The 18,863-nt window shown below is 47.3% G+C and overlaps 1 protein-coding gene across 2 annotated transcripts in view; it reads right to left on the bottom strand.

Moving 5' to 3' along the window:
• Positions 1 to 14,360: 14,360 nt before the first annotated feature.
• WDR1 (WD repeat domain 1) overlaps positions 14,361 to 18,863 on the bottom strand; it is a 44,013-nt gene continuing 39,510 nt past the window's right edge. For both annotated transcript variants that reach the window (XM_023638348.2, XM_070262705.1), the window contains exons 13-15: positions 18,551 to 18,724; positions 16,646 to 16,790; positions 14,361 to 14,694 (exon numbers count right to left, since the gene is read on the bottom strand). In XM_023638348.2, the coding sequence (XP_023494116.1) occupies positions 14,588 to 14,694; positions 16,646 to 16,790; positions 18,551 to 18,724 (426 nt within the window). In that variant the 3' untranslated portion in view covers positions 14,361 to 14,587. The remainder of the gene's footprint in view (positions 14,695 to 16,645; positions 16,791 to 18,550; positions 18,725 to 18,863) is intronic.

The following is an 18,863-nucleotide window of genomic DNA, read 5'->3' as shown; positions in this document are numbered from 1 at the left end:
TGAGGTAATGTTTAACCTGACAAAGTAAATTTGAAATTGATCTTGAAGAATACACAGAAAATAAAGACAAAATATCTTGAAAAAGAAAAGTAACAAGGTGGATTCTCCTATTAGATATTAGAAGCTATTGTAAAGCTAGAATAATCAAACAATGCGGTGCCACTGAAGAGTGGATTGAGGATGAGACAGGATAAATATACCAGAAATGACCCTACTGAGTTTAAAAAGTTGTATAAATTAGAGGTGACATAACAAACAGTGGTTTACAAAAAAGAGACTTTTCAACGAATTAGCAATTGAAAAATATCGAGTTGGATCCTTGCCTCATGTTGTGCTTGCGTGCTTGTGTCTGCACAAACACGTGCAGACACACACACACTCCTTATAAATTGACGTACAGGTAAAAAGTGAAACCACAACAGAACAGAAAATACAGGTGAATATTCCTTAGTAATAAGTTTTTCAAGGTTTCTAAGCTTAAAAGCAATGAAAAATCGTGAAGAAATTTATGGATAAGATTTGATTACAGAGAAACTTAGCTCATTTTATCAGAAGTCAACCTAAACAAAGTTAGAAGATAAAGAATAGTCCATGAAACTTAGTTACAACAAACATGAAACAGTATCAGCTTCTTTATTTATCTATCTCAAGAGCTCACAGGGACACTCCGAAGACTAAGAAATTCATATAGGGAAAAGAGAAAGTAATAAACATATTAAATTCAAATATATTAGCATTTTATTTATTTATTTTAATGGACACAATTTCTTTTATTCAGGTGCAGAACATTATCAGTGAACAACCTCCATTCTAGAGGGGAATGAGAGAGGAAGTCAGTAGTTGACCCGACCTTTGCAAGGCTGGAATGAGACAGGCCCTCGCTCACTGTTGAGAGGAATGCAAATTAACAGAATGGTTTTAGAGAGCAGTTTCGCAAAATTGTTCGTAGGTCTTAAAAGTGTGCATAGTTTTTGTTCTAGTTATTCCATGTTTACTAATCTATCCCAAGGCAATCATCCTAAATGCTGGGGTTGATGTTAAAGCATGTTCATTAAGGCATTTGCACTGGCCAAAATGGAAACACAGTAAATATTAGGGGAATGGTTAAATGAATTATGGTGTATCCATCCCCTTGTTGGACAAAATGCAGATATTTAAGATGATGTTTATGTATCACTTTTTACGACAGATACATTCTTATGGCCATAAGTTAAACAAAAACAAGGCTGGAATCCTGTAGTAGACTCTTCCACCAAAGCCACAGCACTTGGTCAGCACTTGGTTGGACAGATCGGGGTCAAATCTCAGCTGCGCCACGTACTGGCCATGTACCTTTGTGAAGCTGCTGAATCCTTTTGAGACTCAGTTTTGCTCATTGGTTTGTTTCAAGGATCCAATGAAATCACATCAACAAAATAGCCCTGCATATTCTAGACGCTTAACAAACGTCACCTGCCTCTTTTTGTTAATAATGCTGAACATGGGGATTATGAAACATGGACATAAGAGGACAGAATCAAAAATCATGTACAGACTGATTATAAGTTTGAAATATGTATTTATCCACTAAGAGTTAGAAGAGTGAAAACAATTGGTTTTAGTTTTCAATTTTTAAAGACAAGTGGAAAAGAGTCGCCCATCTGTGTTTCCCTGAGAGTGTGGCTTCTGTCTCAGGTAGAGGCTGTGACAATCTTATTCACAGCGTCCTGGTGCCCAATCCTAACAGGTGAGAAATCTCATGCCAATCTTCTTCTCTAGAGACAGTGGAAATCTTGTAATGTTCCAACCCAGATGGGAAATGGGGTCTGGTGTGAGTTGGGGGACAAGAAAAGCATCTCTTTCACAATCCACACAGCCCACAACATTGGTTGTTAAACTTCAATGTGCACCAACACCAGCAGGGATACAGACTGCAGCTTCCCATGCATGATACTGAGAGAGTCTGATGTGGTAGGTCTGGAAGGAGGCTTGGAAATACATGTGCGTGTGTATAACAAAAAGTCAAGTTTATAAATCTTAAGCATAGAGCCCAATGCATAGATAAACACCTATGCATATCTGGTATGTTCACGTACCACAGTGTACCATATGGTATACTATGTATAGGGATAGATCTATATACATATCTATGTATATACCTATATATACATATTTTTTCACATACATATAAACCTGTATAACCACCATTTAGATAAAGACATAGAAAGTTCCAACAGCCTGAATGCCCGTTCCCAATCAATAACCCCTGCACCCACTCCGGGGAACCGTTATTCTAACTTCCGTCAACACAGATCAGTCTGCTCTTGAACTTCGTATAAAGGAAACCACACAGCTTCCCTGTCTTGTGTGTAGGTCTCCTGCGCAGCGTCCCGTTTGTGAGATGAATCCCACACTGTGGTCTGTATCAGTGGTTTGTTCACTTTTATTGCTGAATGTGGATAAACCACAATTCGCTCCTCCGTTCTCCTGTTGAAGGGCATCTGGGTTGACCCCAGTTTGGGGCTTTTTTGGAACAGCGCTGCTCAACGCTTCTATCCAGGCTTTAGCTGGACATGCACACCCTGTTCTCCTGTGTGTCCTTAGGAGTGGGGTTGATGGGCTGCAGGACAGGTACATGTATCTTTAATTCTGCTAGACACTGCCACACAGTGGAAATCCATATTTTTGTAAGGAGTTTCTGATGCGAGTGGTCGTGGGCCACACTTTGAGAAACACTGTAGCCAAAAGCCCCATTATATGAGCAAAAGCAAACATCTTCCCTTTGATGCGCTGTTTCTTGGGGTCCTGTGTGGAAGAGCTTCCTCACACTCCCCCGCCCGGAAGAGTCAGACACCAGCTAGGGGACTTGAGGAAGAGGAGAGAATGAGAACTTAAATCCATACCATCCGTTAGCACCTCTCAGGAACAAATCTTTGCAGTGTACCTCTTTCCCCTGGGAGAAAGAGGCTGAGAACAGGAGCTTTGGTAGGACCAGGAAGGTAAGACAGCTCACTGGCCACTCCCCTTTGCCAGTGAGAATAAAGCCCATTTATTTGCTCATAAAAAGGGGTCTGTTTTGGGGGACAGCCTGGTGGCGTAGTGGCTGGGTTCATGTGCTCCACTTTGGTGGCCCAGGGTTCAGAGGTTTGGTCCGGGTTGTGGACCTCGCACTGCTCGTCAAGCCACACTGTGCCGGTATCCCACATAAAGTGGAGGAAGATGGGCACAGATGTAGCTCAGTGACAGAGGAAGATTGACCACAGATGTTTGTGCAGGGCCAATCTTCCTCACCAAAAAAAAGGGGGGGGGGAGGGTGTCTGTTTGGGACTTTAGGTTATCCCTGTGTGGAGTGACTGTATCTTCTGTGTATTTTTAAATAAGGTACTTGCAATTGGTTTCCTTCATTCTGACAGCAGCCAGCCCACGCTCTTAACAAGGGAGTGGCTTGCAGGAGACAAAAAAGATGACATTCCTCCTCCTGGGCCCAACAAATGCCAGTTATGGGAAATCTTTCCAGGTTTCCTTTTCAGCGAACTCTGGCCATTTCAGCGCTGGCTCAGCAGCTTCTCTGAGGTCAGAAGTCCAGGAAACAGGTTTCCTGCTGGCTGAGGCTGGGAAGGAGGGCCACCTGGCGTGTTGGCCAGGCTCTGCGTCCTTGGGCCCTCTGCCAGGAGCCAGTTATCCGTCCCGGCTCCAGTGCCTCCCGCAGGTCAGTTCAGCCTCGCCCAGCCGTGATCCCAAGCTGCTCTCTGCTGTTTTTAGCTGAGCACTACAACCGGGGCCTCAGAAACCAGAGGAAGCGCAGGTCTCCAGACGTGGAAGAAGTGCTTCCACAGGCAGGCAGGCAGGAGGCGAGGGCTGTGGGTGTGAAAGCAGCCAGGCTCTGTACCTTCAGGAGCTCCCCAAGCCTGAAAGGTGGGCTGATAACCCGCACCTGCCCCACTCCCCCGAGGCTGGGTCTCACGTCCCTCCTCCGGGCTCCCACGGCTCCCCGAACGCCCTCTACCACAACCCCACTATGCTGGATTCACTTGTTGAACGTCTCCCCACCACTCTGTGAACCCAGTGAAACAAGACAAGCCGCGTCTGTCTTCTCACAAAGCTGAGCGTGTTCCCAAAGCTGAACGTGTTGTGAGGTACAGAATAGATGATGAGTGAATATTTAGCTGAATATCTCAGTGAATTAACGATTGAGTAGACTTCGAATGAATGAATAGAGGGAAGAAGCCAAATAGCTCATTCACGTTCTGTTTAAGAAAGTTAAGCAGTTAGGATCATGGAGTTGTAAACGCCTTCTACCTAACAAAAAAAAAATCCTAGCTCTTTCAAAATAAAAAGGAATGCTTCGTGTCTGAGTTAGCAACGTCTGGAGGTATTTTTGGTTGTCACCACTGCGTCAGGAGATGCTGCTGGCATGTAGCGGATAGAGACCAGGGATCCTGCCCACCTCCTGCCATGTACAAGACAGCTCCCACAACAGGAACTGTCCCGTCCAGGCTGTTACTAGTCCTGAGGTTGAGGGAGCCTGAGGGAAGGAAGCGCCCTGCTGGAGGGCTGCTGTGGACGTGGCTCACTACAAACCGGTGGCAGCAAAAGCTGCTATTGAGAAATTTGCTCCAGTTAAAAGCGAGATTGAAAAACGGCAATAGACAAGGACCATTTGGAGGAGATTTTCAGGTTATACCAGCAAAAGCCAAAGAAATGCTCCAGCTGTGTGTCAGAAAGCGAAGAAATGGGTGGCTTCTCTATAGGACATGTCAACGAAACCCAGAAACGTGTTTGCCTCTCGTGGCTGAGCCAGTGAGAGAGGCAGCTTTCCTCCCCGGTCAAAGGCTGTGGATTGCTGCCTGAGTGTTGTCTTCATTGTGATGAACGGGACATTGCAACTTTCAAATATTATCAACTTTGTTTCTAAATCCAATGGACTGGATGCTATGATGGAAAAGAAAGAAGGAGGGAAGGAAGGAAGGAAGGAATTCAAGGCACGATTGTCAAAAACCCAAGTTATTTGGGGTACCTTGCTTGACCTGACTTCGTGTACCACAAACGACATGGAGGTAAGCAAGAATTCAGGAGACAAAGGCACTGTGTGTGCTTCTCCCCAGAGCACTCAGAAGGTGACCTTTCCCGCTCCCAAATCTCTTAAAAATAACATGTCTCAGAGCATTATCCTTGGAATGCCTTTAGACTGATTCGTGATTAGATGAGAAGAAAGCAAGCCGATGATGATAATTCAATTGCTGATGAGATAGTGTCTGTCTTCACCTGTAAACTCTTATCTTGTTCTCCATGCAGCCACATTGATGGTTCCAGCCAACATCCTTGAAAAAATATCATTTTTTAGGGGGTAGGGGGGATACACACCATGATTTCCTGTGAAGATCATACTAGTTGAAATTTAATTGATTATACAAGAATGCAAGCTCCGGATGAAGTTCTTAATAAGTCATTCCCTGCTTTTGTTCCTCAATCACTCTACGAAATAAAAGTCACTCCCATTCTGGCTTCCCAGCATCTCACCTCCCCTGTGGAACATATAGGAGGGGATTATCCCACTTCATACACGGAGGCTCAGTGGGCAGAGTTAGCTTGTCGAACACCATTCAGGAGGTGAGAAGCAGACCCAGGGCTACAAGCCATTCTTCTGATCAGCACCTGATGCTGAAGGCAGCACCTGGAAATGCAGTAATATTTATACTGGCCACTCAGCCTGTAGCTACTTGCTTCCAGCTTAATTTGTCCATTGGTGGTTGCCTTTACTCCCCCAACCCCTCAGGACAAGTCCTGAGGTCTCTTTCCTTTGTTTACTGAAGACCCTTCAAGTCTGTCTGTCCTGTGACAGCTGTCATGAGACTTGCCCGAGGGACGCCCAGCTGGGAACCGAGGCTTGTCTCGCAGCTGCCCAACCCCTCTGTGCAGTAAGTCACTCCAGACCCAGCTGCCGCCAGTGCTGCTCCCCATGCCTGAGAGTGGAGAGATGATGCTGACTCACACACTGGGGCCGGTGAGGACCAGGAACCTTGGAAGGGGAGCTCACTGAACAGCTCTGCTGCGCAAACCCTGGTGGCTATTTACGTGGAAGATACTAGTGCGGTGGGCAAAGAGGTTTTTTATCCTGTCTCTTTTGTGGAGTGGTCATTGTACCAGATCACATACTATACAATCACAAAATGCTGCAAGAGAATCCAAACTAAAAGGCCCGGTTCAGGGTCACTTCTGCTAGTCTGGCTCATCCACCAAGAACACACTTTTCCAGGTCGATCCCTTCTTGTCGTGGGGTTTCTAAAGTCTCGGGACCTATTCAGCCAATTGCCCCCAAGGTTCTTTTTTCCCTTTCAAAATTAATTGGTTAATTATTAATTAAAAATTAATTATAGTAACAATAGTAATATTTATTAATAATTAACAAAAGCTTTTATTTTAATTATTAATATGATGCTAAACTAAGAATTAATCAATTGATAATAAATTATAAGTCAACTAGTAAGAAGACTTCTGTGGTGACAAGGTCTCTACCTTGTCAGGTAGGAGCAGGTGCTAACAGGGTGGCCCAAACTTCCACCTCAACAAGTGAAAGCTCGTATATTGTTGTCAACGCTCTCACGTATCATCACGGCCTAAGGAGATTTTCTAAGCCTCAGCACGTCTCAGAATCTTGTCCTACAATAAACCTATGAAAACCACTCCTTATCTGCCCTCAGTTTCTGCTTCCTGCTAGCTGCTAATTAGATGCCCATGGTCCCGGATTTTAGACAGGATTCTGATAGCTAGGGATAAGACAGCCCGGGGTTAGTCAGAAAAGAGCAGAGTCACAGAAATCTAGGACTTAAGACAAGAATAGAAAAAACAGAGATTTTTGGCTAAAGAATGAGAGGTTTAGAATTATCTCCATAGAAGGAACGAATTAATGAATCCAAGTGAGAAGAATATTCGATGATATGAAACCCGGCCGTGGATATTCTGCAGGAATGGCACATCCTGAGGCCTGTCTGGTTTCCTGAAAGCATCCTCCTCAGCCTGAGAGAGCACCTGCTCCAGGAAGCCTGCCCTGATTTCCCTTCTCTGAATTCTCCCTGGGCTCCTTCTGGGGCACGGTCGCTATTTGTTGTATATTATCATTGGTTGGGTATTAACTTTGTGTCCTGTATTCACAGTGGTACCTATCATTTGTACATTACTTATAGTTTGCTAATTGCCTTTTACATCTATAACAACAACAACAATAATGTTGAATATTAATTGTGTTTTCTGTTGGCCAAGCACTGACTTAGGGCTTTACTTGGAGTATCTCATATAATCCCTACACAACCCTAAGAGATGTGTACCATTATCATCCCCATTTTACAGATGTGGAAATTGAGGCGCACTGTGGTAGACACTGCTCATGGCCCCAATATGCATCCCATTCTTTTTTCTTTCTGTATAAGGCAGCCTAGGATGGGCTCTCAGTGGATGGATGGAAAAAGGGGTTGTTTCCTGCTCATACCATGGTCTGCTGAGAGCCCGGTGGTCGTCCCCCATCACAGGGTAGCCTTTCTGGACCATGTGGCCTCCAAGGTCAGGAGTGGGGAACAGACAGACAGAGGATCCACACTGCCCTTAACCGCCTCTGCCTGGAAGTGCCCCACACTCGCCTTTGTGGTCACAGGGTGAGGATGGGAAACATAACGACCATCCGATATTCGGGGAGTACAAACTGGCTCAGCCAATTTTGTTTGGGGTGGCAGTGTGTCCCGCTAAGCACTACATTCCCCAGTGTTCCTTGCACCAAGCAGTGGCCCAATTCTGGTTAATGAGACCCAATAGAAAGTCTGCAGTCATTCCAAGAAAAGTTTCGCTTCCCTGATATAAGGACCGCCTCTCCCTCTTCCCTCAGCCTTTCTCGACCTTCCTTCCCAGCAGGCAGATATGACATTGGAGGGAGAGCTGCCAAAATGGAATAACAAGGCAACAGCATGAGAACGAAAGATACAATTTAAAGATGGTGGAGCCAAAGGACGGGAGCTGGGATGATGATGGTTTCATGGCAGTGTCTGCAGGACTGCCCCGTCAGTTAGTCACGGGTTGCTCTATCCTGTCTGAGCACCTGAAGGCAGTTGCCAAGGGAGAGAGTCACAGAGCTGGGGAGGAGAGGAACGAGGCCCTCCAGCTCCTGTTGGGTTTGGCCAATGAGAAGCACCAAGAGTACTCAACTCCTGTTCCTGACCACTGCTCCTGTTGGGTACTGGTTCTAACACCTCCCTGTGTGCCTTAGGTCCAGCATCCTGCTGAGCTGCCTCCTGGGTGCTTCATCACCCCTTCATGATTTCCTTAATCCCACCCACACCCCTCCCAATAGTCCTTCGTTCAAATATCTTCAGTTAACCCTTTGCGCTGCCATCTGTTTCCTGCACATAAACAGGGGTGTGCTGCTCACTGCTTCAAAGGCAGCCCCCCCCACTGTAGAGCTGCAGCTCACCTCCCTGTCTCCTGACAGGTCTTGAGAGTGCACTCTGACCTAACAGAGAACTTCCGGCGAACACGCAGTGTCAGCCACACCCAATTTCAGGGCTATATTCTACTCTTTACAGGAGTTCAGTCATTTGCCCAAAATTACCCACCTGATAATTCTCAGTTTCAGCAGCTGTGACCTGGGGATAACACTCACACTGCATAGGACTATTGTGAGAATTAGATGAAATAACGATACATGGTAGGGTTGCCAGGTTTAGAGAAGAAGTACAGGATGCCCAGTTAGATTTGAATTTCAGATCAACTGATTTTTTTTGTCTGTGCAATATTTGGGATATACTTGTATTAAAAAATTATTCATTGCTTCCCTGAGATCCAGATGTAACTGGGTCTCCTGTATTTTATCTGGTGAACCTAAATATCTGTGACGTGCACAGCACATTGATTGCACTTTACCTCCAGTGAAGCTAATATTACTATTTTTAATTCTCTTTTCCCTAGTCCCTAACAGAGTACCCGGCAGAATGCTCAAAAAAACAGCAACTAGGGGCCAGCCCCGTGGCTGAGTGGTTAAGTTCACATGTTCCGCTTTGGCGGCCCAGGGTTTCGCTGGTTGGAATCCTGGGTGTGGACATGGCACTGCTCATCAGGCCATGCTGAGGTGGCATCCCACATGCCACAATTAGAGGGACCTACAACTGAAAATACACAACTATGTACAGGGGGACTTTGGGGAGAAAAAGGGAAAATAAAATCTTAAAAACAAAAAACAGAAAACAACAGCCACTGTCTTTGAATAAAGAAATGGATGAAAAAATGGAGAAACTGAGAACCAGGGAGGTGATTTGTCTGAGGTCAAATTTGCCCCGCTGGTAAGTGGCAGAGAAGAGCCTGGAATCTGGGCGTCCTGACTTCTGGCCCAGCATCCCTTTCTCCAGATCACTTTGAGGAACAGAGAGGAGGAAATTGCCAGAAGAGGGAGGTGATCCTAGGGTGGCCCTGAGTAGATTCCTAAATTCCCTGGAAACAGCCTTTATTTTTATTTTTTAAATTTCTTTTATACCGAGTACAATAATAATGTCCTTACTTTAAAATGAAGGAATAGTTATATTCGTCCTCCCGAACTGCTTCCTTAGGGCCGGGGTGAGAGCTGAAAAGGCAGTGCTGTGCTTGCTGGGGACTTTTTTCCCCTTGAACAAAAGATAAATCATTAAAAGTTAGACATTAGAAACCTTCTGTCTGGACCTAAATAATCATCAGGAAATTTGAAGTTTTTTATTCTATAATAAAATAAGAAATAATTTCTTTTTAAAGAGTATCTAATCCAGTGGTTGTCAAACTTTTTTCAGTAAAACTATTTTTATAAATAAAACTTACGCAGAATCCCAATTTATAAAAGGGTTAAGCAGGATATTTCTTAGTTAAAAATAGTGTGCTCTTAACTCCAACGTATCATCAATGTAAACAATGACACAATTTAAAAAAACCAAAGTTTAAACTACAGATTCAGATGGAAGCTTTGTATCATGTTTCTATCTCACGCAGTTGAACTTTTTTACATACCACGTTTACATCACCGGGGGCTGCAGTTTCACATCCATCCCAACAATTTCATGTCAGTCTCAGTAATCAAACATTTCTTCATTTTGTTTTAGTTGCAGAATATTGAGGAAATTTGGTTCATGCAGAAGAATACTTGCAACTGATGAAAGATTTTTAAAATTCATCTTTTAATCCAAGGATACTGTTAACTGAGATATCAGGAAACATTATATTCCCAGATCTGCCCCAAATCAAATCAAGCTTAGCAAGGCAAGCGAATGCATGGTGGTGCGTTCGAATTTGGTGTGTGGTGGGGCTGGCTGGCTCCTCCTCTTCCTCTTCCAGAGCAACAAGTCATTGCTGGGCATTGGGCACCTAACCCTGGCTGCATCTCCCAGCCCCTTACTCCAGCCATCTCGCTGCCCTTAGCAGGTTAGGTGTGGTCAAATGACTAAGAGGCTCCCCAAAAATAGGAGTGGAAATGATGGGCCCTAAAGACCACGTGTGTGCCTCCTCTATGCTTTCTTCCACCTCCTGGAATGTAAGACCAAAATGCAGAAGCAACTCAACCTCAACCTGGCCAACAAGACCCCGAGGAACAGACACACCCAAGGACCTGGAATATCCATTTGGAACTGCCAGGTTCTGTGAGCCTGATAGCTTCCTATTAGATAATGACATCTCTGGTGAGGTTGGTGGTGATCTGAACAAATGTGATTTTTTGGATACTGTATGAAATGTGTTAGCATTTGAAAGATCTGTACAACTCAATGAACCAGTATTTTTCAAATAGTCAAAGAATGTCACAAAATTATGCATGGATCAAAGATGCATTCAAAATGGATTTTAATATAACAGAGCACAAAATGTTCATTGGTAATGGTTTCAGATTCCACATTGCAATTAACCTTTAAGAAATTTCCGCTTGTCGAGTTTAGGTATAGTGTGAAAGATGAATACCCACAATTCTGTGAAAATACTATTCAAATTCTTGTACCTTTTCCAACCGTGTATCTGTGCAAGGCCAGATTTCCTTCATATACTTAAACTAAAAGACATATTTCACAGATTGGAGAAGCCAGATATTAAAGAGATTTTCCAAAATATAAAACAATGCCACTTTTTTTTTCGGTTTTGGAAAATATTTTTCTTAATGGTGTGTAACATGCAATGGGTTTATAATTGTTACTTTTGAATACATTAATAACTTTTAAAATTTTTTCTTGGTTTTCAGTTTCTAGTACAGTCATATTGATAGATATAATCCGCAGAATCAAAAGCTCTTCGGAATCTTCAATAACTTTCAAGTGTCGAGAGCACCACAGGTCGTTGTGCTGGTTTATATCAGAAAGGGGCCCTGGTGCTCGGAGGTCCAGGTGGGAGGCATGAAATTTTAACAGGCTTAGGGTCACACACACACTGGGCACATTCACATAAGGTTAGACCCAAGAGACCCTTTTTTCAATACACAAATCACTTAGAGAAGTAGTTTTATGCCCAACAGTTGGTTGGTCTGGTGATGAATACAATTGTTAGCAGTGATCAGCAGTAAACATGAAAGTTTTCTTCTACGTCAGATCCAGTTCCAGCACATCCTTGTATTTAGCACATGCATGCACACAGACGTGTTTTGCAAAAATTGATCAAACTGTTCAAATGCATATCATCTACATGATCTTTTAAAAAGGGCTGTGCGCTGATGGAAACAGACTTTGTTCTATACTCCAAAAGAGGTCCATAGGGGCTAACATTCTTCTAGTCGAACTTCATCTTACCAAAAAAGAGAAAAGCTTGGAGAGGCTGGGTGACTGGCTCTGAGGTCACACTGTAAAGTGGCAGACCTGGGACAGAACCCAAGATCCCTGACTGAGTCTAGCTTTCTTCCCACCACATTGCCTCTCTAGGTCGGGTCTGTGCTCTCCTTGAGCTGGCGGATAAGCAGGATAGGAGGCACATGTTACCCCCATCCAGGTACCGGTCCTTGCCGGGCATTGCTGATGAATTTCAGATCAAGGCAGGGTTCCAGTGAGCCTAACAAAGTCCTGGAATCCTTACAACTGTTCCAGATAACCAGAGCTGGTTTGCAGAAGGAAATGAGGTTGGTGTGCGTCAAAGTACTGCCCTGGGCACAAGTGGAGCCGAGAGTAGGTCCGGTCTGGGTCACTCCTGCAAACGTAGCTTCTCCTCCCAACAGAAGGAATGTGACCTGCTGCTTAGGCTGTGACCAGAGATCACCAGCAAACCGTTAGGTCACAAAGGCCACCCACATTCTTCTTCTCTCTCCAAAGATAAAGTGGCTTTTACTTTTAGTTTACTCTTTTAAAAAAATTTTACTTGTGAGTACAAAGGTCTCGCTCCTTGAAATGAGTGGGGATCTTGGGTATACTCAAGTTCTGCTTTAAGCCGCCTGGTGATGAGTGAAGGGACTGTGGGAGGTGCCCCAGGGCTGGCTGGAGAGCACCTCCGACCTCCCTCCTTCCTGGGGACCCTCTAAACCTGAAAGCCTGGGTTTTAATCTTTTTTCATGTGGTCACTCTGCATGCATTGTCCGTTTTTAATGATGTATTTTGAAAACTTTCTCATGTGTGGACACAATTCCCATTTAAAAACTTCAGAGCGCTCAAGGAAAATTCTGCCAAGTGTCATACTAACACACCTTTGGTCTGGCATGTGCTCAGTGTGCCGTTTACCGTGTTTTTTATTTTATGGTGGGCTTTTTTTCTCCTCTTCAATGCAGATTTAAACAAATATATACAGTCAAATGTATCAATCTTTTATCCTTTACAGTGTGTGTCATTCTTAGAAACACTCTTGTTGTGTGACTACATAAGGTCCCCAAGTTTTCTTCTAGAACTCTTATTTAAGCTCCATTGTTTAAAATTCAAAACTTTGACCTACTGTTAGTCTGGTGGAAGGACAAAGTCAGCAATTCTATTTATTTTTTTATTGTTACCCAGTTTTACCTCGACTGTTTATTGAATAATTCACCATTTCCCCATTGATGTGAAAACTACCTTGTCCCCATTCAGAGCACACACAGGAACAAAGCCCATTTCTCTCCTTGTGTTCTCTGGTGGCCCCAGCTTTAGATGTTACAGACTAACACTTCTCTTTTCCTTTTTTCAGCTTTTTATACATGAACTATAGAAGCAATATGATGAGACCAGAAGGGGAAAAACATTTTTTTATTGGGACTGCAAATTTATAGACATCTTTACAATGTCTTTCTAGCCAAGAACAAGATAATCTCTATTAATTGGGATGCTTGGGAATTTAGTTTTTCCCAACATCTAAAGACATATTATTCCTTACTTTTGAAAGCAGTATCAGAAAGGTCACAGACTGCCACACAAGTTGAGAATCAGCTGGGAGCTAGACATCATTTGGTCCAATGTTTTCAGTTTAGAAATAAACTTGGGCCCAGAGAAGGGAGGTAAGGTGGCTCAGGTCACACAGCAACTTGGCAGTCGGGATGGGAACGGGACTCAGGAATCTTGGCCCCTTCCCTGGGCTTCTCTCCTACCACACAGTGGATCTAACTCTGCTCCTGAACTGTCACCAAGGCTGCAAGCTGGTGGATACCCAAAGCCACGAGGGTCCCACGCAGCTCGCCACGCCACACCCCCCCACCACGTGCCCCATCACAAAGTCAGCGATCCACAACGAAGAGAAAAGATATTTAATTATTTCGCGGTCTTAGCTCATAAAGCGCTCAAAGTGTTTTCACAAGTGCAAGGGGAGGGGTGCTGTCAGCCACATTTACCAGTGATTCCGACACACGCACAAATTCAAATCACTGTGCTTTATACTTACTTGTAATTTCTGCACTGAGAACGAAAAGGTGAAAACGGTGACAGGTGAGTTACAGCGACTCCATCTTTGCCTTTAAACTAACCTTTGCTCTTGGGGGCAGAAGGGGAGAGAGAGACAGGAAAACATACAAGCCCGACAGAGACCCGGTACCGAGACCCTCAGCCCGGCCCGCAGGACTCTGAAGACCTAGAGACGGCGCCCACCACACACTAGCTGTGAACACCGACACGCAACAGGTAAGATATACAAAGAAAAAAACCAAAACCCACAGTTCCATTCTTAAAATCAAGCACAAAAACCGACAGAGAGACACAAGGCTCCCGCGCGCCCTCTGCTCTGGAGCAGCTGTCCCGGGGCAGGAGGGCGGTGCGGCCTACCCCAGCACCCCGTGACATCGCCCTCCGCAGGATGCCGGCCTGCTGACGCCCCCTCTTCTCGCCACGACGGCCACGTTCCGCAGGCGGGGGAGTGGGACACACGGGCGGCGGGGTCTGTGTGCTTTCGAGGCTGTGCCTCTGGAATGTTCTGCACTTGGGCTGCGCAGGTGGCGGGTCTGAGTTACGCTCCACACATTGTTTAAGTGCTCGCTTTATTTTTCATGTGCAAACTGTCACTGTCTAAAGCTTTCAGAAGGACGTGTACAGATCTGAACACCCTGTAGAGAGACGAGGGGATTCACGGGTTAAGGGCCCCTCCCTCCCGAGCGGGCGGGGGCAGGGCGCGCTAGAGAGGATTTAGAGAAACGCCGCGTTCTGCTGCAGCTGAATCTCGTCCCTGATGCGGCCCGTCCACAGGCGGGGCCTCAGTAGGCGATTGTCCACTCCTTGACAGAGGCGTCGTGGGAGGTCGTGACCAGCGTGTGCTCGTCCAGCCAGGCCAGGCTGCTGACGTGGTGTAGGCGGTGTGCATCTGGGAGGAAAGGACACGATTTTAAGGAAAACCAAATTCTCTGCTAAAATCGACACAGCCCCTGAGAACCCGAACACAGGGTGTCGCTCGTCGCACCCTTCCCTCTCCTCAGCAGGACGAGAGTCTAGAGTGACGGCAGGTGGGAGCGGGCATTGTAACCTGGCACTGCTGACGCTGGGCACTGCAGGGTGCCAGCAGCATCCCTGGCTGTACCTTCCAGACCCAGGCACGGTTGTGACAACCAAAACGTCCCCTCCCCCCAGGGCAGAAGAAAATCGATTTCTCTGTGCTATAAAGCAACAATCCACAGACGGCACACACACAGCTGCACAGGCATCTGCTGCATTTAATGGGGGTGAGGACGAACAAGGGTTGAGACGTGGGGCTGAGGACTCGTGTGACTTGCCCCTCTGTAAGTCACACCACGGGCAAGCAGATTCCATCAGCCTTGCCTCTACCACTCGCCTTCTGACAGAAAGAAGCTGCCCATGTGGGGCTGTCTCCTTGGCCACCTGCCCCACTCTGAGGTGCAGGAGAGGGAGCCCCATGGGCCTTCGCCCCCAGTCTCTAGGCCTGTAGCCCCATGGGTGCTGTGCTGGGCAGTTCCAGTTGTGTTCCGTGTCAGGGCTCTGCCTACATCACCACCGATTCTGTCCACATGGAAACTCGTCCATGTGCACGCCTCGGCCTAACCTCTCAGGATCTAGGAAGCCACCCCATACACAGGACCCAGAAACCCCATCCTCTACCCTGCTAGCTCTTGCTGTATCATGAACTTGCTGGAGTCTTACAACATAACTCGCTTTCCCTGTAGACCAGGCCGACCCATCTGAATCTGTTCCTGCCTGCCTCCATCCTGGACGGCCCACCCGCCTGGGTTGCAGGCTGCTGGTGCCCTCCCTCCACCTGCAGCGGGGGAAAGAGCTCTGGGGGCGGACTCTGAACTAGCTTTAAACAGGAAAGGATTCCATCTACGTTTTACACAGAAGGCTGCCTGCCGTGTAGAGCGTGGAGGAGAGGGGCCCAGGCTGCACGTGATGGCTAGGGAGGAGCGGTTCATGAGGGAGAGGCGGCGGGGTGGGACTTGAGGACAGAAGTTAAGATCTACCCTAGACGGGCACAGCGCCACGTGTGGCCACGGGCCACGTGACTACAGAGCCCTTGAAGTGACCTACTTGCCACATGTGGAAATAACATGTTGGGATAAAATTTACTATTAATAATTCCACCTTGTTCTCTTTAAAATGTGGCTGCTAGATACACGTGGCTCACATTATACTTCTGTTGGACATTGCTATAGCAGAGAGTAAGAACCTGGTCTGGAGTTCAGATTTAAGGGGGTGCAATGGGAGAAGGGAAGGTGCTGTGGTGTGAACATCTGTGTCCCCCCAAAATTCTTAAAGTGAAGACTGAACGCCCAGTGTGACAGTGCTGGGAGGGGGGCCTTCGGGAGGAGCTCAGGTCATGAACAGGATGGGTGCCTTACAAAGAGGCCACCCAGCACTCCCTCTCCCCTTCTCCTAAACGAGGACACAAGGAGAAGTCTGTGACCCAGAAGAGGGCCCTCACCCGACCATGCGACACCCCGATCTCGGGCTTCTAGGCTTCAGAACTGTGAGCACTAAATTTCTGTGTTTACAAGCCACCCAATCTGTGTGTTTTGTTACAGCAGCCCAAATGGAACTACGACAGAAAGTGTCAGGAGTGACTCGCTTCCTCGGCACCTGTCCCGCGCATGGAGGCCACCTGCTCTCACGCTGGGAAGTCGAGTGCCCTCAGGCGCGCTGGGTGTCTGGCAGGGGTGGGCAGAGGCCAGGGTTTGCTGAAGAGAATGAGAGCTAGGCCTCTATGGGGTCTCCTCCTCAGCAGCACAGACACGTAAGCCCTAGGGCTAGTGCCTGGGGACCCCTGGCCCATGGGCATTCCCTGCCGACATTGGTGCGAGAGTCACCTTGGATCTTGACCCTGGTCTCGGGGTCACTGAGGGTCCAGACGTACACCATCATGTCCATGCCGCCAGAGGCAAAATGCTCGTTGTCTGGTGACCAGGCCAGGCAGACGATCTTTGCATGGTGACCATAAAAAAGGTTGTTCTCCTAGATGGAGGGTGAAAACAGAGGAGGCGGGTCAGAGTTCAGGCCAGGGTCAGCAAGCATCATCTCCTCTAACCCTCACCATGACAATAAGGAGGGCTGGCATTTACGAAGCGCATTCTCTGTGACAGGCAACTCTTACCAACTCACCACCACCTCGTGAGAACCTGAGGTGACTGCCACTCTTAGAGGGGAAACGAAGGCCCAGAACGGTGTCCTCCAGGACCACCCTCAATCACAGCCTCTACACCCGTGCTGGACGTGCCTGCTCGCCTCCAGAGCTCTCAGGCTAGTAGGGGACAGAAATGTCTGCCGAATGATGAAGAGATGGCAGTGCCTGGAGGCTGGCCTGCCTCTCCTCAGAGACCCACCCCTTGTGGAGCCTGCAGCCAGGTGCATCCTCAGCCACAGGCTTTGTGTGCCACCATTTCCGAAGTGTGTCCCAGCCTTGAAGCCCTGTCTCATCACGGGGATGGACGTGGATGACCAGTAACACTTTCCTGACACGTTGGGGCACCTTTCCTTCAAAGCGCCCACCTTGTTCCTAATCCCCAGGAACAGGCGACTTCACCACCATCTCTCTTTCAAGTTTGCCTCTTCTGTCCTTTGTTGATTCTGCTCTTGTGAATTACTCAGCATGTCCTAAGCAGGACTTAAGTTATGTGCAGATGAAATTGCTTAAAATGTGATGAGTGCAAAATCTAATAAACGTGGCGCGAGGCCCTGGGGAGGGGTGTCATCCTGAGGTCACGGGTGCATGCTCACCACAGTGTATACTTTCACTCACCTGTGCCTTTCCCTATATGTAAATTTTACAGCAAAAGATAAAACGAAGACACTGCTGAACTCTAGCTAGTATGTGAGCTGGAGTATTTATGGGGAAATGTACCGAGGCCTGTGATTTACTTTAAATGCACCACAAAGCAGATTACTGGATGGATAGACAACGGAACACGGTAAAGTAATAACAGCAGAATCGAGGTGGTAAATTCTCTCAACGTTGTAGATTTCCAAACCGTCACACTGCGGTGGGGGCAGGGCAGGCCGTCGCGGTGGAGAGCCCGGGAAGCGGGGAGTCCCACCCGTCCTGTCGCAGCAGCTCTTCCACACCCAGTGACCGAACCTCTCCTCTCCTCACCGCAGTCTAGCGTGTGTGAAACGGGACCACCCCTGCCCAGAGCAGAGCCCAACTGGCGATGAAAGAGGACCACTCTCTCACCTCACGGGGAGTTCCCTCAGCCGTCCTCCCAACGCAGGACCCGCCTGTTCTGCTCGGAGGGAACGAGCTCCCAGGTGCCTTTGCGACTGGGCCCTCCCCTCCCAATCCACTGCCCAGCTCCCCAAGAGAGAGCAGTGTCAGGACAATCCGCGCTCACATCTGACAGGGTTTTAATGAAACTGAAAGTCCGGTCTAAGCCCTTTGACAGAGCAGAAAAATAAGGTCCCAGAGGCCAGAATGTTATTAGCAAGGCCGGCCAGATGAACCAATTATCTGGTCTTCACAGCAAGCCTCGCTGCACCTAGATCCCTAACTTTGGCAGCTGTGCTCTATCTCAATTACAAGACAGACCACAGGTGCCCGCCACAAGCTCCCAGACACTAGGGAAAGTCTCCCTGTCCCAGGTCACTCATGCTCTGAGAGTGATGAAGCCATGTGGTCTCATTTGTATCCACCTGGTTGGTGACAACAGGAGAGAAACTTTGGCCCCCGCCCGCCATCTGCACTGCCCAGCATGGGGACAGAGGGCAGTCCGCCCACTTACCGAGTAGCCGTCAGCAACGCTGAAGACTGTGACCACTTTGCTGGCATCACACACGGCGAGGAAGGCACCATCGTGGGAATACGCCACGTCGGTCACAGGGCCCTTGGCCTCCAGGAGCTTGCCCTCATCCTTGAGCGTGGTGCCCAGGATGGAGTACAGGCGGACATTCCCGTCCTGCAGGACAGAGGGGCAGTGGGTCACACACACACTGTCGATGCCCTTCTTTCTGGAGGGAGAGGCTGGGGTATCAGTAAGAAGTGCTTTTCCCTCTATCTGCTGCCCCAACTCAGCCACCAGCCCACGTACTGCCCCC

This window comes from Equus caballus, chromosome 3 (genome assembly GCF_041296265.1).
Source record: "Equus caballus isolate H_3958 breed thoroughbred chromosome 3, TB-T2T, whole genome shotgun sequence".
Classification (NCBI taxonomy): Eukaryota; Metazoa; Chordata; class Mammalia; order Perissodactyla; family Equidae; genus Equus; species Equus caballus.
Note: the sequence above shows the minus strand (reverse complement) of the source record. Positions and strands in the feature narration are given on the sequence as shown.